This window comes from Parasteatoda tepidariorum, chromosome X1, assembly GCF_043381705.1.
Source record: "Parasteatoda tepidariorum isolate YZ-2023 chromosome X1, CAS_Ptep_4.0, whole genome shotgun sequence".
Classification (NCBI taxonomy): Eukaryota; Metazoa; Arthropoda; class Arachnida; order Araneae; family Theridiidae; genus Parasteatoda; species Parasteatoda tepidariorum.
In genome coordinates this window covers 23,160,159-23,184,959 of record NC_092214.1, presented here as the reverse complement: position 1 = coordinate 23,184,959, position 24,801 = coordinate 23,160,159, and the positions used below count along the sequence as shown (strand labels likewise).

Genomic DNA, 24,801 nt, shown 5'->3' with positions numbered 1-24,801 from the left:
TACCTCAATATTTTATAACCGGCGTTGAACATGACCCATTTTGAGTTTACGTCTATAATGCTCAATTACGTAGCCTTGCAATTTGGAACCCAAGCCAGAAGACAAGGGAACTTCAGTATTTAGCAAGGGAACAAACTAACTTTCATGAGGGACTTTTGATGGAAATGATCCACATTTGCGTTTCATAGAGAGGTAAATCACAAAAATCGCTCAAGGTTAGTTCGATGGCAAGGTGATTTAACCCATGATCAGTCTTCCACAAAGGATATCTAACGTCAACACTGTCTTCGGTGCATAATTCGTACTGGCCTGTTATCGCTGGGATTCGAACTTGGGAACCTCATTAGGAGGTGAGTGCTCTATTCCGAGAGCTATCGTGCCGGATTTCAATACATATTTTATTTTATTTTATAACCGTCGTTGAACAGCTTATCCAAATCTGAGTTCACGACTATCAATGTTCAACTCTGTCGCCTTGTAATTTTGAACAAACATTAAGACAAACTAGCCTTCGTGGAAGACTTTTTGCTGGAACTAACTGGCATTCACTTTAAACGGAGATGAAAAACACGAAAACCTCCCACGGTTAGCCAGACTGAAGGGGATTCTAACTCATGATCCGTCTACCACAGAGGATATCTAACCCCAGCACTGTGATTGGTGCGACCTGGTAGCTGAATTCCAATCAACCTGGGTCACCTCGTTGGGAGGCGACCGCTTTATCCCTTGAGCCATCGAGGGTCCACCTCAATATATAGGGGTAATCTAGAAAGTAATTTTTAACTAGTTAAGTGAGAAGAGAGGCACTGTCTGTTAAGGCTGTTTTTTGAAGGCTCAGTTGTAATATGAAATAATGCTTTTTTGCAAATGATATGCTATTTTTATAACTGCTGTGAGTTAGCAATTGTTACTTAGGACTGTTAGATCAAGTTCAGTCTATCTAAAGCCAGTGCTGTCAACGATTTTGAAAATGGCGCAAAACGCCAGTATGGAGAAAGGCCACAGTTTTGTGAAAGTTGTTAATAAATATGTTTCAGCTGTTTATCTTATTTAAAATAAATAATTTGGACTAATAAAACAGCTGAATAATCAATATGACTTAAAAATTTTCCATAAAAATAAGAAGATGAAGTATTTTACTGCAACTGATGGTTCTAAATATCATTGTACACAGCTATGTGGCTCTCTGCAGAAAATTGCTAGTGCTCTCCTAGCAACACTGAGTAGTAGCTACTCGGTTCAACTTTGATTTCTTGAGGGGGATCTCAAAGCTATCGTGTATCATATGCGTGTGAAGTCAACAACATATATCGTGACAAGGCTTGCCTGCCCTACTTCTTCAGCCAAAGCAAAATTAGTTTGTTCGACTGTGTTAGTCAATATAGTTACGTTCATGCGTTTTTAAGCATTAATCAATCACTTGGGGAAATAAGTTGACTAGTTTAAGCAGGTAGAGAAAAGTGACCGAAACATGGGGATGAGATAAGCTTGAATGAATTTATGTAGGAAGTGTCTAAATTATCAATAATTTTTTTTTTCTGTTTGACGTTCACGATTGGCTGATTTTTACCAACCTTTTTCTGTACCAATTAGAGGTGCGATTAGTTATAATTCGTAAGTACATATCGGTTGCCCCCCTTTATATGATGATAGGTTAGAAAATGAGCGTTAGAACGGTGACAAGAGCGCCTGAAGTCGGAAAGGAGAGGGAGATAAGATTTGATAAATTTAATGACAAAGAACTGGAATCACCATTTTTAAATTTGTTTTCGTGGTAATTTTATTGGATATTACACAACCTCTTCTAATAGGACAGATAGGTTGCTTGTGGAAAGCTTTAGGCTCTTAAACCTACCGGAGAAAGCAATACGAGCGGGATAATGTTGTAAAAGAGCACATTGAAAAATAATGATTCCTTCATATCAAATCTCCAAAAAAATCTATCAAATCTAATATCCCTGGTCTTCACCACCAGGGCTGGCCTTTTTCTCATCTTCGAGTATCCACCATGTTGAAATTTGGGGTTCGCAGTTCATCACACGATCAATTTGTACCGAGAAACCATAATTAATCACAACTAATTACTGCTGGAAAAGATCTGGTAGCGCTATATTTCGATGGGAAAGTTTCAAGCATCTACTGCATTATTATAAAGTGTTTACATCTAGTATGCCATTTGTACTCATGTTATTCAATAAGAGTCTTTAATAAATCAATCTAATGTGCTCTTACAGATCTTCTATCTTTGTTATCACTTTCCCCTGAAAGTGTGCCAAAACATTTCTGAGACACCCTGCAAAATTTTATTACAAAAAAAACATGACAATGAAGCAATATTGCTGTCGTATAGTACATGTTTCTACATTAATTTGACGAAATAAATATTTTTATGTGATAATACCAACACTATAAACATTTTGAGATTGAAATATTTTGTTTACATTTGCGGGTTTTATTAATATTCTATTCTGATAACCTTCGCTATTGTTTTCTGATATTTTGGATTGAAAATATAACCTAAATTTGACATTGTTCACAAACCACATAACACCAAAAGAAGAAAAACAAAATAATGAGTTGGTTGCTATAAATACAATTGCTTCATTTTTAGTGAAAGAAGGAAAGGTAACTGCTTGATGATCATAATTTTAACTTAATGTTTGTGTAAAAATAACGTCTACGGACTTTTATTGCCTCTCCGAGAATGTCATTTAGTTAAAAAAAAAGGATAATTAACAATGAAGGTTTATCAGATACAAATCTGAAGTGCAGTTTCAATTAAGCACTTCTATGCTTATACCTCTCTTCGTCTGAATTATTTTTTTCCGCTGAAATACATCACTTCAAACAGCTAATTATTTATTCCATTACAAGTGCACAATGTGGATTTAGAAAAGCGGAATGAAAAAGTTAACCGAATACAAAGATGTGCAAAATTTTTATCTTTTCCTTCGTAGTTGGGAATAAAGTCCCTTGACTACTTCAATATTTAATAAATACCATTCTGAGTGTTATAAAAAGGATCGTTAGTATTATAAAAAAATATATGTCGAGATACTGATGAAGGTTTATATTTCAGGACAACGACGGCTTGAAAATTTTTTAAATTTTTTCCTGCTCAAGACAGAAAGATCGTTACATAGTTCCACTTAAAGTTAAATTTAGACCTAAACTAAAACTTCAACTGTGAGCTAAAGAATGTGCTAATTCATATTGCTAACTAGCATGTTTTACTGAACAGCCTAAGGGAGGAGCCCAAATTATTTTAGCAGCATTTTTACTATTAAAAATGTAAAATTTAGAATATTTGTAAGTTAAATTCCACAAGTAACGGTCACAAATTATTTGTTTAATTTCTTACCAATACTTATTAACTATTATATTATTTTTAATTGTAAATAGAGCAAATACTGAAAGTTAATAGTATATGACTTTTAACATATTTTTGAAAGGATAAAAAATTATTTTTCAAAGTTATGAATATTAATAAAACGCATTCCAATTTTGAATCGAGTTAAAAATCCCATGTTTTTATAAAGTGTTGTGAATCGCTTAAAATTTTGGCTAAAATATTTTTATTGAGTACGAGTAAAGTAAATCTAGAGAGAGTGTTAAATCTAAATGCATAGTGTATTGAATATTGTCAAATAAATATCTTAATTAAGATTCATTATTTTCAACAATTTATAACTGGAAAATGGTTAATTTATCATGATTAAAAATCAAATTACAAGATTTTCGAAAGTCCATCCTCGCAATCACCGGCGAACGAAATTAGAATTTTTAACGGAAAGAGCAGTGGATAAGTCACACAATGCCATCTATCAAAAACTTTTTGAACGAAACCAAAGAACACTGGGAGAAAATTAAGTGCCCTGTCACAAAAATATACTAATTGCTGCTTTTTAATTTTTATTTTTGAGAAATACTATCGTTATAATATTTTGAAAATCGTAAGTCTAATTTAGCACACTCTGTAATTATACATTGCAATGTTTTTTTTAAATTAATTAAAGACAGTTTATAGAAACTTCATTGGAGCAGTTACCTTGTCTTCTCATAATACAATATAACATTTTAAGAATACTTAAATACATGACCACAATAAAATACAAGATAATATTATAATAGAATATAAATAAAAAGAAATGAAATATAAATATGGCATTATGTGATGACAACTCCTTTATGGACACAGGGACCATTTCTTCCTTCCAATAAAGTAGGCCAAAGATAAGTTTTGATGTGATCTGAATCTTGATTGGAGGAATGAAAACGGACGTGAAGATCTTTGCGAAATATTCTTGCGTCGTATTCAATGACAAAAGGAGGACATTGATTTGAAAGACTCCACGCTAATCTGACACAGTCTTTGACATAATGCTTCAATCCATCGCAGCTCTTTAAGCATGGATAATCGTAAAGTGTCGCCCAAATCTGGGAAAGAACTTCCTAAAAAAAGAAATTATACATGTACTGTCTTTAAGATAATGTATAATAATTAATTTCGTATAGGAAGAATTTTTTCCCCTTTTTTATGAAATCATTGAAGCTGGAATTTCTAGGTCTCATAGGTATGATAAGTGGTATATTAAAATGATTGTTTGCTGCAACGTTAGCTTTTAACAAAGCACAATTTTATGTTTTAAATCCAAAAAAATATTAATGGCGTTAAACAGTCGAGATATGTAAAGTGGTTTTTGATATTTTACTCCGTAGCTTTGTAAATTTGAATCCGACTCAGGAAACAAGGCAAATATAGGTACGAATAAGTGGATTATTTTCGAAGTTTCCGTGTTGTGTTGCAGACATTTTATGAGAAACTAACCTGCATTTGTGGGAAATAAAAGTCAGGGAAACCTACCACGAAAAGTTTGATTGTAAGGCAATTCCAACCTGATGAGATACGTCAACTGATGGTTATGCTTTGAGTGGTAGGTTTTGGGTGGTAGAGTAGTATGGTATACTTTGAGTGGTAGAGACNNNAAAAAAAAAAAAAAAAAAAAAAAAAAAAAAAAAAAAAAAAAAAAAAAAAAAAAAAAAACTTTCTGGTTGATTTAATGAAGCTAGTGTTTTATCCGATAAACCATTCTGGCTTCAAAAAAAGTAATTGGTAAAATCTTGTTGAAAATTCAGTATACATGACTAGAAAAAGCTGAAAAAAGTTGAGTCTTTTACATGAAAATGTACTATTGCGCAATATAATCTCGTCTAATCAGTTTATAAAATTCAATTTTCGGGTTGAAAGAACCTAAAAATTGTGAGACAAAACACTTACAGAATCACGTTTTAATCTGCACTAAATTATTTTTACATTTAAGTGGTATACGCAAATTTACGAGTATATGAGCCTCAAACACTATTATTGCGGTATATATATATAAACTNTATATATATATTATATATATACCCTCAGAGACGTAGGTGTTCGTGAACCTGACTTCCTCAACTGTTGTCAAATTGTCACTAATTCTTTTGTCTTTTCCTCCCTTAAGTATTAGTTTACAATACTGAATTTTCATACGTTTTTGTCTTCATTTTTGGTTAGAATTCTAAAGCTAGATATTAAGGATTATCTTTAAGAAACTCTCAGTACATTTAGCTACATTTTAGAAATTACGAAAAAAGTACTCTCCTACACTGAGTACTCTTCTGATAAATTTACCGTGCTCGTATGGAGGTGCACTTTTGGTAAAATAAACCGTAATTTTTACCATAGTTTTCAGTCTTCCCATGGAATCAGAAATACGGTAAATTTTACCATATTCTGGTAATTTTGACCGCACTTTTACCCCCAGTGTATTAAGATATCATTCTAAAAGATAAATTCCCTAAAAGAATCTGAAATCTCTCAGAAAGTGCCAAACATTTTGCTGGTTTAGAAATTTAAGGGCTAAAATGTAATATATTTTATTGTTAAATATTTATTTTTTTAGTACTAGAGCTTTTAGTTGCCCTTTTTAAACCTTAACAAAACAACCTCGACAGCGTATTTTTAAAAAATTTATTTTGAATACAAGTCTATTTGTACTTTTATTGATAATATGTCAAAAATATGAGATGAAACGCACATGATCGGAATTTATAACCTAAATTTTCCATTATCTTTGACATTAATCCTATACTATTTACTCCTTGATTGAATATTTTAGATTTTATATCTGTTTTCAATATCGTTGGTTGCTTGGAATTATAAATGATCACTAGCATCATTTGAAAACATTCAAAATACGTTAAAGTAAACCTGAATACGTTTAAAATGGTTGATCATTTAGATGAAAGGAATCTATGTTAAATATGTAGCAAGTATGAAAGAGAAAAAAAATATACACTGTGAATAACTTTTAATCTTATATTGAATAACTCACTTGATATTGCTTTATGGGTTAATGATTCATAAACTATACTCCAAAATAATATTTGCATGATAACATTCTGTATTTAATGGATTGCTAATTCAATCTTTTAACATTTTCAACGAAATTTAAATCTCTCGTAAATTGAATATTCACGATGTAAACTAAACTTATTAATCTAAGATAAAAGATTTAATTATTCGATTAAGATAAAGATTAATTTAAGATTAAGTTTTTTTAAATATTTTATTCTCTAAACTCGATGATTTAAAAATCAATAATGATAATGCGTCAGTTATATATTTCATAACTTAAATAAATAAAAAAAAATAAAGAAAACTTCACAAAATATTGAAAAGAAGAGCGAAAAACAATCGAATAATAGAATTGGCTTACGATAATTCCGATTACTAAATTTAATTAAATTAATTTATTTGTTTTCGTACAGATCTGTAAATTTTTATTGGTCATTAATTATTTATTATTTCTTTAGATACTTAATTATTGGTATTTAAAAATCTTTTAATTTTCGTTGGTTAAACTTCACTCATAGTGGGTAAAACTGGAGATTTGTGATTCGATTTTTCAAAAATTTTGGTTTGACCCAGATTTGGCCCTATTCAAAAATCATTAATAAAATTTTTTTTCAAATTATGTAAAAAATAATAATATAAATCATAAATATCCAATAAACTATCAAATAATATAAATTTTCAAGTTTTTAAATAAAAAAAAAATATTTTTGTTGAAAAACGGCCCCCTGCAAAATATTAAAGGATTTTTTGTGAAATGAAAACAATGAAATAAAATATTTTGAAATGAGAATTTTTAAACTTTATTAAAGTGTCAAATTTATTTGAAAAAACTTAAAAATTCAATAATTTGTGAGTTTGCATACATATTTCCCTTTTTTAATTTTTTATTGAACTGAAGCTATTTCATTGTATTAACTAAGAGTTTAAAATATACATTTTAAAAATCATAACGAGCTTATTTAAAGGACTCGTTACACATGGTATTTATTTATGAATAGTTTGAAATATACTATATAAAATTGTAACTAATAGGAAATATTTCATTGTTTACATTACAAAAGAGGAAATATTCGAATTAAGAGTGACCTGAAATTCAACATTTTACATAATCGAATAAAAGCAATGTATTGTTTCGTTGAAAAGACTTTATCAACGAAATATATAAATTAATTAGAATACGCAACAGATAACTGAAATATTGTATAACGGTAAATTTCGAAAAGTATAGGTAACTGTATTTTAGTGCATTTCTAAATGTCAAGAGGGGATGTCAGAATTATCTAACATTTATTACTATTGTCAGTATCGAAATCATATGAACCGTTATGTTGTTAGTAAATAAGGTATAATTTAAATAATATATTACAATGTGACAAATGAATCATATTGTAAAATATTTTATTCTAATTATAACTATTTTGCCAGCAATTGAATATCTTCTAAATGCAGAGATGTTTAAAAAAAAAGCAATTTTAAGTCACGCGCATATCTTACTAATAAACTAGGTTTGGTGGGATTTGTTGGTTTCTATATCTTATTTGTTCGAGATAATAAAATGAGCCTTTTCTGAAATTTTTCTTTTTCTAATCTCAATGTATAGCTTGTCGACATGGTAAGTCTGTCTTTCGTCTATCTACATTGAGAAAAAAACTACCAGAATATGGCAAAATTTACCGTTTTTCTAATTCTATAGGTACGCTAAAGACTCAGTAATTTCCACCGAAGCACTTTGGTAATGATTTTGGTAAAATTAACAATGAAATATGTTTTTATAATATGTGATAAAATTTGGTTAATGTGATAAAATGTGGTAAATGTGATGACATTTGGTTATTTCATCAGGAAAACTTAGAGCATAGCATTAAAACTATTTATTCGGGCAAACTTACTTTTCAGTTTAGTATTTTTTACTAAATGTGTGATAATAAGAATTTATAATTTTAAAAACAGGAATTTCCTGGGAACTGTCACCATATGGACGAAAAATTTACCGAACGAATGGCTTAAATATCCTATATTTTGGTTTTATTATTTGGTTAATATATATATATATATTNTTTTTTCAATAAATCATTCATTAAGTTTAAGAAAAATAAACTGATTTTTAGCGAACAGAACATAGTTTTATTTTTAATAGAAGAAGATCATCTTATACTGTTATTAAGAACGAAAGTTGCTATAAAATACCTAAAGGGAATATAAAAGTTTTGATTGAAAATATAATGTTCGTTTCGAAAACGTCTCGAAGAGAAAACGAATGAAATAGTGTAAAGTAAAAATATATGATACCGTCTTGTTGTATATTTATGAGTATTATAAGTTATAATACAATTCTTATTTCTCAGAGAAGGAAATCTCATAGATGTTATTATTTTAAATTTTATATAAAAATGAAATAAAGCTTGTGTGATACCTAAGAAAATACCAAAACAAAGTTAAAGCAGTTGACAAAATACTCATTTCTGTTTGAATAAATTTTGAAACCACAATTTAACGTAGCAGAAAAATGAAATAAAGTACTTTTTACCAGTATTCGTTGTTATCTAAGTCGACGTTGATCAAAATTTGTATGTAGTGAAGATTAGAGCCTAGGTCACTCATACAAGGTAGGTAACTCAAAAAATAATTTAAAAAACTGTTTTGAAGAATTCTTTTTAAAACATAAGTTGTTTGTTTTACTTAAAATGATGCCTTCTTTTATCACTATAACGAAACAATCAAATTTCATTGCCGACGTTACAGAAATTTTAAGTATATTTTCTAAGAAATGTTTGGTATGATTAATAGGAATATGATTTAAAAAATAAATTATGATAAAATAGGCGATAATGTATTGTCTTGAGCTACAAAATAAAAGGCGTTTTTTTCGGATTTTCTGCAAGATACTGCAATTTAACACTCTTTGGGACAAATGGGAAACTTATGATTAACAGGACGCTATACCTGCGGGAGCAACTTTTAATTACAAATTCTCTTTAACCACCACACTGTAAAGAATATGTAGTTTCTGCGTTTTTGACGAAACCGTTTCCTAGTGAATGCTCCGAGCGAACATTTTGTCAAAGTGACGAATTTAGAATAAGACACGGTGTTTCAAATATTGAAAAGAAATTTTCGAAGTATCAAAATGAAAATAAATTATGAGAGGATAACTCAGGATTACGCAATGGGCATTTTCATATTTTTGAATTTTTTTCAGAAACTGTAACTTCATGGGTAATGGATTGCTAGAACTCACTTTTTTATACTTTATATTTTAAATTAGTTATGAAGGTGAAACAGAATTTGTGATGTAAAGTTTCTTCCACGGTATAGCGTCCTCTGTAATATGAAAGATCCCGATTGGTCAAGAAGTAGTCATCAACAAATAGCTATTCAGAAATTTCGTCCGGAAGCATACTGAGATACTTGACATTGATTTTTTTGAGGCAAATTTAAAGAGCTTGGCAAGAGATTCTTACACTAAATATTACAATTTTGTGTGATATTGAATTTAAGATAATGAGAATTTAGTTTCCAGACGGTAATCATTACCTATATTTACGGCAAACCTAACTTTTAAGGATTATTTTTAGTCTGATATAAAGTTCCGCTGCTCTAAAAAAGTTCGCCTTAATACTGTTTATTTTGCTAAAAAAGAGGGCCCAAACAAATGCAGTTTCTTTTTATACGATCAGCAGTAATTTTAAAAATACTTCAATTCATATTGTGAAAATTTTTAAGAAATACTCGCCTGTAAAAAGAAAAAGATAAAACCAGCAGGGCATACTTATTGTTCAGTGTTATTTCTGGAGCGAGAAATCTTTACACTAAACTTCAAAATTTTGTGTGATATTGAAACTCAGATAATGAAGATTTAGTTTCCAGGCAGCAATCATTATCTATATTTACGGCAAACCTAACTTTTAAGGATTATCTTTAGTCTGATATAAAGTTCCGCTGCTCTAAGAAAGTTCGCCTTAATACTGTTTATTATTTTGCTAAAAAAGGGGGCCCAAACAAATGCAGTTTCTCTTTATACGATCAGCAGTAATTATAAAAATACTTTAAATTCATATTGTGAAAATTTTTAAGAAATGTGCTCCCGTAAAAAGAAAAAGATAAAACCTGCTGGGCATACTTATTGTCCTGTCTTAGTTCTGGATAACATTTTTGTTGCATCCCTTTCAAAAATGACCTCTTTTCTAAAGCCAGTACACATTATATATTACTTAGTTTCAACTTCTTTTGTCAATAAATGTTTTGTAACAGTATAAAATAATGATGATGTCTTAATTTAAAGGTTTTACACATTGCATATATTTGGCGTGTTAGCTATACAATGCAATGTAAAAATTTTTAGTTTAGAGTTGCCATCATTCGTATTGAAGTGCTTTGGTGTCTCAAGCACATTTTTAAGTACAAAACTGTATTTATCGTACAAAAAATGATATAAAATTGAAAAAAAAATTATTTTGAAAGAACTAATCGGAATAAATTACTAAGAATGTGTTTGTTTTTTAAACGAAATGTTTTTGCAATGAATCCAATAAATTGATTCTAATGCGCCTGAAAACAAACAGTTGTCAGAAAACAAATAAACAAAAAAAAAATAATTGACTAAATAAAACTATAACAGTGAAACGTTAATAAATGGGACTACATGCAGTGTAAAAAGTTTTAGTTTGACACAACAACAAAAACTGAGGGCAACTATACACCAAAATTTTTACAATTGGGGAGAAACACTTCAACCTACATACTGGAATTAAAATTTAAAGTATAGGAAACGCGAAATCAGTTAAATCTAAAATAAAACCTGCAGTGTCAAATGTTGAAATAGTTTCTTTCAAAATACCGAAGTGTAAACAAAAGTATGGCTGGATTACACAACATTACGCAGTGGATAGGTATATTTATAATTTTAAAGTACCATTGGAAGTGGCACAGAATTTGGCATTAAAAGTTTCTCCTGCGGTTTAGCGTCCTACTAAGTCATCGAGATTACATTTTCAAGTAAATTTTTCTCCTTCTTTCGTTTAAAGTTTTATCGAAATCTTTATTTTTGTTTTCAAACATTAAAATTAGGAGCAATAATTGGGGGATAATTGAAAATTGAACAAATTCAATACGACTCTCAGTCAAAGAAGGAAATTGTGGGAATTGAATTATATTTTGGTAATAGCTTTTGAGAGAAATTATCACAGTCTTTATTTTTGCTTTCAAATATTAAAATTAGAGGCAATAATTGCGTGGTAATTAAAAATTGCTCAAATTCAATAAGACTGGCAGTCAAAGAAGAAAATTGTGAGAATTGGATAATATTTTGGTAATAGTTGTTGAGAGGAATTATTAATGCAATAGATGACTTTTTTTCAATAAATCATAATTAATGTAAGTAGTGAGGGTTAATTTATACTTTGTTATTATTTTTTTTAAATGTTAAAACTCAATTAAGCAATTAATCCAATTTAACTTGAAATATTTTTAATTCCAAAGAATTATCAAATTTAGCGATGAAAAACTGCTAGAAAATTATATAAACAGGTTGTGGAAGCCTTGTTAATGCTTAAAAGATAGCTTCTCCCCCAGTATCATAAGTAATTCAAGAAGATATGTAATCATGATTTTTTTTTCTTCTGAAAATGCAATATTATTTAAAACATTTTTTATTATTTAAATCGAGAACCATGCAGTGTGTTAGAAGTTATAGTATACCACGAATCTAATAACTTTTAACATGTAATTAATTAGTATGCTAAATCGTTAACGCCGAAAATAAATTAAATAACGAATCAAGGTATAAAAAACGTACACTGTAAAAACTAACTGGTGTAACCTCCGAGTTATGTGTTGAACAACTCAAAATATCGCGTGACAGAAAACTTTATTTCAGGTAAATACCAAATTGAGCTTTTATATACAATTTACGCAGTGAAGTTAAATCCTTATATCAATAAATAAACTTTATTTCAGGTAAATACCAAATTGAGCTTTTATATACAATTTACGCCGTGAAGTTAAATCCTTACATCAATAAATAAACTTTATTCCAGGTAAATACCAAATTGAGCTTTTATATGCAATTTACGCAGTGAAGTTAAATCCTTACATCAATAAATAAACTTTATTTCAGGTAAATACCAAATTGAGCTTTTATATACAATTTACGCAGTGAAGTTAAATCCTTACATCAATTAATAAACTTTTTTTCAGGTAAATACCAAATTGAGCTTTTATATACAATTTCCTACATCAATAAATAATAAAGAATAGTCAACACCGAAATTACGTTAATTAACACCTTTCGTANGTAACCTCCGAGTTATGTGTTGAACAACTCAAAATATCGCGTGACAGAAAACTTTATTTCAGGTAAATACCAAATTTAGCTTTTATATACAATTTACGCAGTGAAGTTAAATCCTTACATCAATAAATAAACTTTATTTCAGGTAAATACCAAATTGAGCTTTTATATACAATTTACGCAGCGAAGTTAAATCCTTACATCAAATAATAAAGAATAGTCAACACCGAAATTACGTTAATTAACACCTTTCGTAGATTATTTTGAATTATTTTCACCTCTGAAAATTCCAATGTTAGCGAAAATTGAAGATAGTCAGAAGCCAAGTTTACTTCGGATTTTAATTAGAGAAAAATATTGCGTTGGTTTCTACACCAACACAAGGTGTCATTTCTACACAAGGTATGTATATTTTAAAATGAGTAATAAATATAATTTCATTCTAATTTGTACATATCTGCGAATTATATTAAATAATTTTATAATATTCAATTTCTTTCCGCTTCTGTTACTGTTCTGTCGATTGAGCCTAATTCATAATTATCTTAATATTATCTCGGTAATATGTGTATGCTAAAAACTAATTTTATTTTATGAATTTGTGTGTGTTTACATCTTGAATTAATTGTATCGTAAAAATAACTTCGTTGTATTAGTTCTAACGATGTTTAAAAAAAATTAGTTTTATTTTANTTGACATTTTCGACATTTTTGACAGTGAGGTTTTTGACGTGACGGTTTAAACCATGGTTTAAACTGTCAAAAACTGTCACATGTCAAAAACCTGCCAACCCTGATTAGTTCTAACAATGGTTAAAAAAGATTAGTTTTATTTTAATTGAATATAACATTAAATAATATAATATGCATTGTTCTAACATTTTATTTTCTTAAGTATGTGAACATATCAGTTTTTCATTATAATTAAATTTAATAGAAAGAATCATATTAACAGTTAAGCAATAATCATAAGTTACCAAGCAATTAATTTTAAAAGAGATAAAGAGTTATTTTCATAATTTTTGCTTATCTGTGGCAAAGAATAATGTTTTGATTCCCGTTTTAAAAAAATAGTTTGAAACAAAGTTCAGGTGTATGCTTATTTCGGATGTTCACAAACTAAGAGTCGAGTCGATCATAATGGCTTAAAGGGGTGACGACAAATATGCTAATTAGTTCAAGCTAACTAGCTAGCTATTAAACATCAGAATCAGACACAAAAACGTACTTTCTCTGAATAAACACATCTTTTTAAGACGGATTTTGAATTTTCGAACATCAAAACTTGTGGGTTATTTGCAATCTAGAAAGTCCCGCAGTGAACTGATCGTAAAGACACGGTTTCAAGTAGAACACCGAAATCAAGCATCACTGGCTGCGGTCAGTAAGCTGGTGGGTGACCACTTTGATCTGCCTGCGTAGGGACCAAGGGTGCGCGGTATCGGTTCTCGTTAAACTGTTCTACTGTAAAGTGCTTGACTTCAAGCACAGGTCGTACAGCTACCTCTGCAATCTCTTCTGCAGAGGATCAAAATTGCGATGGCCTGTCTTCAGATCATCATTAGGGATGCTTTCCAGACCGTCGCCAATAGCCCATTGTGCAGCTCTAGTGTGACGTAAATAAAGTATCTACCTGCAATCCGGAAAATATGATCCCGATAATTTAGTCTGAGTTTAAGTTCATTTCACATTTTGCTATATTTTGAGAATCTTTGCTATAAATCGAAAAATCTTTGAACCTAACTATGAAATTATTTTATTCAAAGATAATTCCAAGAAAAAATCGTATTTTTTTTATGATATTCATTATTTTTTTAATAACGATAAAAATGTATTGAATTTTAAAGCATTCAATTATTTTATTATTTTAAATTATGTAAGCTTAAAAAACAAAATACAAATTTAAACGAATTTAGTCGAATAATTTTTAAGAAATAGAAATTAAAAATTAGATTTTTTTTTTTTTGAAATTTCATAACTTAAGAACTATTCAATCTATTTCGCTCAACCTTTATATTTCCTATTCTAAAATTACATAGTTTAAAATGGTGTAAGCATTATAAACATAACATAACTGAATATTTCTGTTCCTTGTCAAATAAAATGAGCCGAGCTCAGAGGTTAAGGCACTGAACTCTCATTGTGAAATACTGTGGATCAATCTCCAGTGACGGCTTAAAGCTCTCCCAGCTTCAAATGACAAAAATTAAAAATTGTGTTTTTACATGGAATCAGCTTTGGCTAAAAGAATTTTTGTACAAAAATTTTTAAGACTTTCTGAGACACATGGCTAATTTCTCAGAAAGTGAAATTAACATTAAGGGGTCTAAATTTCGGCATTAACTATTGGGATCATAATTATCCAGATTGCAGTTACTCTCTATATTTTGAAGGTAGATAACCCGAATGTTACCGACTGAGTTTATGGTCTCAATAATTTAATCAGCAAAGAAGTAGCCAGTTTGAGCCCCTTAATGTTTTTTTCACATCTGTCTATTTCATCATATGTCTCGAGCTACTAGGAGAATTTTGCACTCTCGATTATGAACAATTCAAAAATAATTCAATGTTTAAAAACAATTAATAATATTCACCTATCACTTTTTTTATTAATCGGCAATTTTTTGAATTTTAAAATATGTAGATTTTGACATTATTGTAAACTCTAATTTTCAAGGAAGAAAATTTAAAATGTTATGAAAGTTTAAGCTAACCAGCATCTCCTGAAAACTGAAAATCTGCTAGTAAAATTTATATAAGTACATTTGAAAACTCACAGCCTTACCTTTCTAATTGTTTTGAAAATCATTTTTGTCAGAGAATCTCTGCAATGGGTTTTTGTTCTCAGAATATTACACTGAAAATGTAAAGCACTGACTTTTCAAATATTCACATTATATTTTCGACTTTACTTCTAGTCTTTCAGCGTTTCCGGAATACTGGTCAGCTCAGTGCAATTAGCTAAGCAGTTCCGGGACAAAATTTCTAAAAGAAGCAATTTCAAATTTTCATTTTTCGAGATCTATTCAGTGCATAACTTGTATTTTGTTATTTAAAATTACGTAATCTAAAAAAATGTAAGAAATTGCGTGCCTTACGATTTTTTTTAACTTTACTAACTAAAGCTAAAAAAGCAAACTATTTAGATAAATAGGTTTTATATGTATGTGCTTTATTTTTCTTCTTTCACGAACTCCAAAGATAGGATGAAATATGTAAAAAGCAAGGAGTACAAATTTTCTACTTCTTTCAGTTTAGGTCATGCTTTTCATATTTTGGAGGCTTCTCCTTATTTTGGATGCAAACGATCCAAATCTTTCGAAAAAAGATATGTTAGTTCTGTAAATGTACGTTTTATGTTCGATTTCGTAACTTAAATTATCGTTTACTGTTCTAAATCAGTAATTGTGAATTTGTTGAGTCTTTAAGTCCATATGTTATAATATGTAAATTCAACCATTAAATCAAAACTTATGCAGATGTTTAGCTTATTTTTGGGGATAGGAGATCCAATACAGTTCTTTTTTATATTATCCAAAATGTAGATTAATAGTTATCTACAACATATAATATCTGGTATGAAGCTTTTAAAGAAAACCAAAATTTTTGTGCATATACAGTATATTCCACCAATAAAAAAAAACTTACGATCTTTTCACACTAGACAACAAAACATGTTATGTGTATGAATTTCTTTAAATTTGTATTATTATTGTTATTATTTTCGATATTATTAGTCTTTTAACTTGTGTACTTAGTCATGCTTTTACGTTGGTCAAAGATATTTTTTGATTTCGTGGGATAAAAATTCATGAATTTTAGATCAATAAACAATTTTGATTCACTCTTTTCATCTTTACATATTTTCAAGTCTTTGTTAGTCAGCTAGATGATTTTATTTAGAGACATGAGATTATTTAGATTTCTGTTAAGTACACTTAAAAAATTTAGAAGCGATTTCTCTCCCTGTAATTTAGAAAGCTTTAATTTATGGAAAATTAAAAACGTCATTATTTTATACATTATAAATATTTTGTATCCTGCGTCTTAACTTTACAACCAGGAACTTCGAAAAAACATTCATCTCTATGAGTAAAGAAAATTTTTTTTCAAGGATTATAAAATGTTTTATTGATTCTTTAATTATTTTTCAAGAAAACATATTTTGCTAGCTTACTCGATTCACTATTGCCTATTTTTAAGATGCTCGTGCCTCACAGTTTGAGAATCATGGTTATAACTTATAGTGATGCAAAAACGTTGCACTTTTTGAAAAATGCGAATAAACTCTGAAGTTTTCCGGATTAAGTCCGGAATATTGGGAATTTTAAATGTAAACAAAACTAGCCTGTTTCCAATATGGATTGCAATGTAGCATTTGCAATAAAAAAAATGTAGCCTTTGCTTTTAAGCAGCTTGATATGCTATAATCCAAATTCATTGAACTTCAATGTTTTTTTTCCAAATACTTCGCTTAAATAATCATGTAAACCTTTATTTAAAATTCAGCTTTAATTTTTTTTATTTTCAACTATATAAATTTATTAAAAAAATACTGAATATCATAATAATATATATTATGATTATTAAAGAAGGGAAGTTCATATTTTTATAGATTGATAACGCAAGATATTAAAAATTAGCATAAATTAGAATGTTATCTTTCAAAATATACAATTAAATATTAAATAAAAAGTTGGGAAGTCTACAAAAGGTTAATCAATTTCTTAACCTTAATTCTTATTGCCAAGGGCTTCTGTTCTTTTCGGGGAAAATACCTGGTTTATTCGTAAGAATAAACCAGGTTTTTGCACCGCATTGCAACTCTAGTTACAGCATTTTTTTTTATATCATTATACAAATATTTTAAATAAAATGAAAATAAAATGCTAAATATCAGAACTAAAACCTTACTTCGATGTTTTTACGGAGATCAAATCTATCGACAGAGTTCTTGAGATAAGAGTTGATACAATAATCTAAATCTCTGAGAGAGGATTTTAATGCTTGATCACGATCTTCATTGATTTGTAGAATATGTCTTATTCTAGATCTGATTTCACATATAGTGTGGAACACTGATCGAAAAGACAGCTGTAAAAAATGTGTGCCAAAATTAGTAAATACATTTAAAGTAATAATTTAATCAAAAATGTTCACTAATGTATTAAAATAAATAAGATATATTTGTTACAAACATTGTGTTTCGAATAAAAAAGAAAATTTGAGATATTTTAGTTTTACAACACCCGATTGTTTTTAAAACAAAGTAGTGCGCACAATTCAGTAAAGCAAATCCATCTGATACTATAAGTATATCATAACACCAAAAAACTACTTTATACCAAAAATGGTATAATGAAACGCTAAGAATAGTCCTGGGTGTAGTAAACACCACAAATGTTTTCTTTAGTTCTGAAGTAGTTCCCACCTTGTTTGGTGTTTAGTACCATCATATTCGATAGTAAATGATCTTCTGACGACTTCCAAAAGCAGACTCTATTTTGGAACGAAAAAAAAAAGAAAGAAAAATTAATAAATGAGGGTGAGTTACATTTAGGCATTCTTTATTATCAGTGTTTAGATTAAAAAACGCTATTTAAAGTGTATATAATCGTTAAATTTGGTGTTAGCTTGATGCAAACTCAAAAAGTCTTCTTACAGTTTTTCAACACCAGATTGGAAGAGGTATTACAAAACGTTTTTTCCAGCGCACTGATAACTTGGTGTTTTATTTCAAAATTGAATAAAATTCAGTTCAAACTTCCGTGGCGCAATCAGTTAGTGTCGTGTTATCAAAAACATTTTACCTCACTTAAGTTAGCGAAATATCACAATATATTTTATTTTGAAAATGCATTAATTTTACCAAAAGCCTCCTCGGTGTAACCGACTTGCGTGTTCGGTTGTTAATCAAAAAGTTTGTGGCTGAAATACACCAAGAGTATTAATGTAAGAATACATTGGTCAATCAATTTCATCACTAATTTGGCAAATTAAATATAATAATTTTGAACATCATTGTTAAGTTTTTAAAACATAATGACAATGCATAACAGTACAAATATGTAAATATTTAATGTAACTGCTGAACTGTACCATAATTAAGAGGTATTTTTCAAAATGTTGAAGGAAAGTTGTTAACACCATGGGTGAATAACTCAGTATTGATTCTAATAAGAGTAATGATTTGGAGCAAAATTAATGTTGCGAGCCTAGTAGTTAATCCCTTAACAATTGGTTAATTTTCAAGAAAACGGTCTTAAAAGTGCATATTTTTTTCACATATCACAAATACGCGTATTTTATTAGTGCTGACATCTAGTTTAAAATAAACTAACTATCTACAATTTACCTTAAAAATATCCTGGTACTGCCATCTGGTGTGTAAAATGAGAAATTAAATGCTTTCCGGGCAAGGAGAAATGAATTAGTTTTATTCTTATTGGCGCATTACTACTGAACATTCCAGCCTGGAAATATCATGGAAGCGAGAAATAGAGGGCGAAACCTCATCCCGTCATTTTCACGGGAGCGAGAAGGAAGGGGTTAAGATGTTTTTTTATTTGACTTTTATTATGCTGGTGATGGAACTCCTGGATCGATTATGGGGCAAACTCATGCTTTCTTGAATGAAACTTATTCTTATTTATGTTCCTTGGACAGAAAAAGAACCCAGCTTAAACCAGTTAGTGGAAACAACGTGCGTTCCGTCAATCACCGGGGTGTTGCACATCACTACTGTTTGACCAATTTGAGATATTGTCATTTGAATAGTAAATTACTGTACCATTTAAATCCATTAAAAGTAGATTAATTAAAAAAAAACTTATTCAAAAAGTAATGAAAATGAGCCCAGATTTAAACGACGAAAATGTAAACTCTTAGAGTAAGAGATACTGATGCTATTGAAACTTTATTTGCTAACACAAGAACAAACACAATTTAAACAGAAATAAAATTTATATGAATGAATGCATAAACATTTTCCACTCTGTAAGTGTTTAAACTTATAAAAAAGAAAATAATTAAATTTTTAGGTGGATTTTTATTTAAATTGTTAAAGTGTACAGTGTAAGTACAGTAATTATTACAGTGTGGTAAAGCAAATTAAATTATAATAAAAGTAATAAAATATATAACTGCATCATCTCCATAGCAATTAATTTATATACTTGCCTTTTGTTTTACAACTATAAAGCAGATTGCAAATTAAAAAAAAATTATTACTAAGCTACTCATTTTGCTCATTATATGAAAAGCAATATAATAAATAGTTGCATCTCATCCATAGCAATTATAAATATGTTCATAACATATAATTAGATAATGCTCCTTTTTGTTTTGTAACTATAAAATAAACTGTAATGAAAAATCAGTTTGCCAACTTAAACATTACATAAGTTGATTTAAAACAGATTTATAAAATTTTTTTACTAATGTTAATCTATATATCCTGAAAACATATTCCGTTGAACAGGGACGTAACACATTCATGAAAAATAATACAGTTTAAAAGTTGAAAATTATGATATTTAAAAAAAATAAAATAAATAAATGCTCAATATTTAAAGAGTAGAAAATTGAGTTTTTTTTTTGATTGATTAGATTTCTAATATTTGACAGATATGGAGTAAATTAATTTATGAAATTTCCTATTATTGCCAGCAATGATCGTTCAACAAAATTAATTAATTTTTAAAAAAAATTATTTCATAATATAATATTGATTTGTTCAAAATTATAGAAATTCTCAATTCTGAAAGCAATGATTACTACATGAATTATTTAAATGAGTTGTTTAAAGATTATATAAAAGTGACAGTCTGCTCATTACTTAGAATTAATGATTCCATAAAAAATCTTCTAGTGTCAAAACTGCAGTGATAAAGAATGACTCTAGTTCTGATAGATAGACACAGTTGAAAGGATATTTGAATGTTAAGGTTTCAGGACTTGCAATCACCCATAGAAGTGAAAAGAATTATCTTTAAATGAAAGCCTCGGCCCGATCTGGTTGTGCTACTGGTAATGATGTTTTCAAATATTTTTAAGACAGAGTTTTACACTGGTTTCACAAAGGTTTAAGGCAAAGCTCTCTGAGGCTACATATTTCCGATTTGAGGTACGAAATAGACATTATGCCCACGATTTCTTTTCTTGGAAAGTTTTTATAATGAAAAAAATTAATAAACAGCCGGTGTGGCTAGGAACCAAAGTCACTGAAGAACCTCAGAGCTTAACAAACTGTGAATTTAAGTGAAAATGCACCTTAAGGGAATTATATGCATTTGATTCTAAATTCAAATAATATGAGTTGTGCAAACTATATTTTCAACACTTTCTGTAATAAAGAACAAAATCAAACATTAATGTCAAAAAAATAAATGCTTACGGCTAGCTGCCGTCAATAGCAAGAATACTAAATAATATAATAATATAATCTTCTTTGCATTTTTAACCATCTGTTTTCCTACATTGTTAAAAGTTTTATTCTAAAATTATGGTAAAATAACTGCAGCTGTCTGTCCAACCGATTAACCGTAAAGTTTACGGTAAAGAACATTTTTTTTTCCTTTATGGTTTTGAAACCATTTACAAAAAGCATAGTTATTAAACCATGAATACAAAACTATACAGTTTTTTAACCATTTATAACTAGCATTTTTCAAAAACGTAAAAAATTATTCATTATTTAACTAGAAGTAGGAGCTCGACTCTTCGTAAGGTAATGGGCATAGGAGAGTGCCCGACGCTGGAAATTCTTCTTGTGTTGAAGGGAATGGAGGAAATATAGAGGTGCCAACACTAGGACTCGAACTTCAGTTCTCCCGTTCAGAAGATAGACAGATAAGCCCGCTCGGCTATGATACGTACGCAGTTGCAAAGAACTAAGTAGCTTCATTAGGTGGTCCTAGTTAGTGCGATAAAATTCTGGTTGTTTAACCGTATTAGGTGAAAGCAGTTAATAAACAGCTTTTCTCAAACTTAACAGTTTGATTACCATTTTATCCATGGTTATTTGACTGTTTTGATTAAATACGGTAAAATAACCATTCAATAAATTGTTATTAAACCATTTTTTTCGAGAAATTTCTAACGGTGTATGAATAACAGTTAAAGTTTTATTATATTCCAATCAGTCATTTTCTTTCAATACTTTAATATTTCCTATAATTGGGGAATGTAACATGATACCACATATCACAATATACGACATTAAAGAATAGATGTGCATTAAAAAGTCTCATTTTATTAAGGGTACCATGACTTTAAAAAGTTTGATTGTGAGTGTCATACTAAATCTGTATTTAAAATAGTTCATGGTGAGAAGCTTTTGGTGATAGTAATCATCCGGTTTTAAATGCTATATGCTCCTGATCGCCCATCCGGCAGAGATTTTTTTCAACTCCAAAACCACCATCACCATCAAAGTGTATTCAAAATCGCAGGAGAGCAATATAATTTTTTTTTTTGGCAAAATCTTTCAAAAAGAGAATTATGGAATTTCATTCCTTAGATTTTTACCTTTTTGCTCTCTTTAAAAAAATTTGAAAAGCCAACAAATAAATTTTGATGAAAAAGTTTAAAAATTTGTTACGACTTGCGATGCGGAGAAACTATGCAATTTCTACAAAGAATGTTTTTAAAAACTTGTAAATAATTCGGAGAAAGTCATCAACATAATGGTGCGTTAAAGCTGTGTAATAAACACAATGTGTTGTGAAATTGTGTCATGTGATTTGGGTTTTAATTGGGCATGAACTTTGTAATCACCATGAGCCATTCCGAGCTAAAGTGGATCAAGTTATAGTTTTGAGATAATGAAGGTTAAACTTTATTAACACTGGTTGAATCCATAAGGATTTATAGCAATTTGTCATTAGGATATGCACCATTAACAAGCATACGAATACAAACAACTGCGAATTTTTTGTATACTTTTGGACTTGTTCCTTTAAGCTTTGAAAACTTCATATATCCCTGATTATGAGAAAGATTCATTATAAGGTATGCGTCATCTTATTATTTTAAAAATGGCCTTGAGTCTAAATTTAGAAGAATTAACAGAATTTTTTTTTTAAAATATTGGAAAAATTTACAAATCGTGCTTCGTTTTGATTCTTTACGAAATTGCAAAGAACAAAAGAACTTTTATTTCCAAAATATTTGCTTCTAATCAAGGATTAAACTAAAAGGAAAATTTCTGCTTCAATTTCGAGAAAATTTAGTATTTTGTTTTTTTAATGCTTTATACAACAAATCGTTAGTAGCAACTTAGTAACTAGTGACACTTTAACATTTAAACTTTAACATTTAAACTCAATCTGAATTGTTGCCAGAAGTATTTCGCCAGTAATGGCAGCTATTAACATTTTTTATAGAGTTGCAGATAAACGAAGACTGAATTTTCACTCTGGCGTTTGTATAAAGAATTTTATTCTTAATTTAAAAAATAATTTAACTTTTTATTGAAAAAATAATAGTAAAAAATAAAATCTATTAAACTTTTCTCAAATAAATCATATCAGAAGCTATAACTAATTTATTTGCTCGAGTCTTTTTTTATTTTATTTATCGAGTTTATTTGTCGTAAAATCCAAGTTCAGTGTAAATAAAACAGAAATTCTTCTAACATATTCCTACATTTTATAAATAAATGCAAGCCTTACAGGAATAACACCTTCATTTCAAATTTGTATTAATTTTTTTTCAAAATCGACTGTTCTTTCGAAATTGTTTCCAATAAAGCATTTTAAATACACAGGTGAGCAAACCCAATGTTTTAAATTAATAAATGTCAGGTTGATTTTTCGGATTATTAGAAAATAAAATAGAATAAAATACTGATTTTTTGAATAAAATGGATCTTCAGAATACAATACTGATTTTTTGAATAAAATAGATCTTTAGAATACAATACTGACTTATTTGCATGTTTTAATTTGTAAAAATGACCAACAATAGAACACATTTGAAACTAGTTTCGATAAACTAGATAACTTTATTGGGAAAAGAAATTTATAGCTCATGAAACAGAATGAAGTATTGGTTAAATCTATTTTTGATAGTTCTAGCACAACACTCACTGTACATTATGATTAGTTTTCTTTGAAAGGTAACTAAACCAGACATAAAATACATACTAAATAACTATCTTGAGACCTTTGCCTAATTTATTATAATTTTAGACAGACTTTATTGTTGTTGCAATTCGGTCAACAATGCTTCTCTTTAAGAATTTGAGTGAGAATTCTTAATGTTCTTTACCAACTTTATTGATTAAGAAAAATTTTATTTACTTATCCGAGCAATAAATAATAAGGTATGTATCTTCATATAAAATTTTTTGTTTGTACTTTTTTGGAAAAAAAACTTTTATTATAGTTTCTGATTCACTAAAATATATTCCTAAAGAGTAAAACAAAAGCGTATTTAAAATTTTAAAAAAAAATGAAAGAAGAAGTTGTTTATCTTTTAAAAGTTGAATTTTGCTCTTTTAGTTTTGAATATTTTTTTGAGTGAAAATTGCTAGAAACTTTTGAAATTTTTTAGATACTCATATCAGACTTCTTTTTATTAATACACGATTCACTACAAAATTAAGTAAAAAAAATGTAAATTTTTCTCGAGCTTGCGCAGTATAAAAGAATTATTTTAATTATTCATATTTTACGCAATTATAAAAAAATTTTCTCAAATTTTGAAAAATTAATTTTTTAATTAATTTTAAATAGCTGCAAAAGTTTTGTTTAATTTTATTGAGTATTTTTAAAGTTATAGCAAATAAACATAAGACAAAAAAAATTAATGCTTTTTTTAAGAAAATGTCCATATTTCTACAAAAACTTAAGCTAGATTTACGAAATTTTGTTCAATTATCGCATATAATAACCAAAATAATTGTTACAAGTTACAAATTTATTGCTATGTTTTTCGGCATAAGGGGTTCAAAAACGCTATTTTCCGTTTGTAATTTATTGTCGGTTCCTCAAACCTCTAAAACTTCATTGATAAGTGTGAGAAATCGCATTACCTATACACATTGAAATTCATAAAATGATTCTCGAAGCGTCCTTTGAGAAAGGTAAAAAAATGTATATATATATATATATATAGA

At 28.7% G+C, this 24,801-nt stretch overlaps 1 protein-coding gene across 1 annotated transcript in view; it reads right to left on the bottom strand.

The window, feature by feature from the left end:
* Positions 1–2,187: 2,187 nt before the first annotated feature.
* The window catches only part of LOC107455311 (uncharacterized), a 136,689-nt gene continuing 114,075 nt past the window's right edge, over positions 2,188–24,801 (bottom strand). The window contains exons 6-7 of the mRNA XM_071187964.1: positions 17,595–17,774; positions 2,188–4,452 (exon numbers count right to left, since the gene is read on the bottom strand). Of these exons, the coding sequence (XP_071044065.1) occupies positions 4,168–4,452; positions 17,595–17,774 (465 nt within the window). The 3' untranslated portion in view covers positions 2,188–4,167. The remainder of the gene's footprint in view (positions 4,453–17,594; positions 17,775–24,801) is intronic.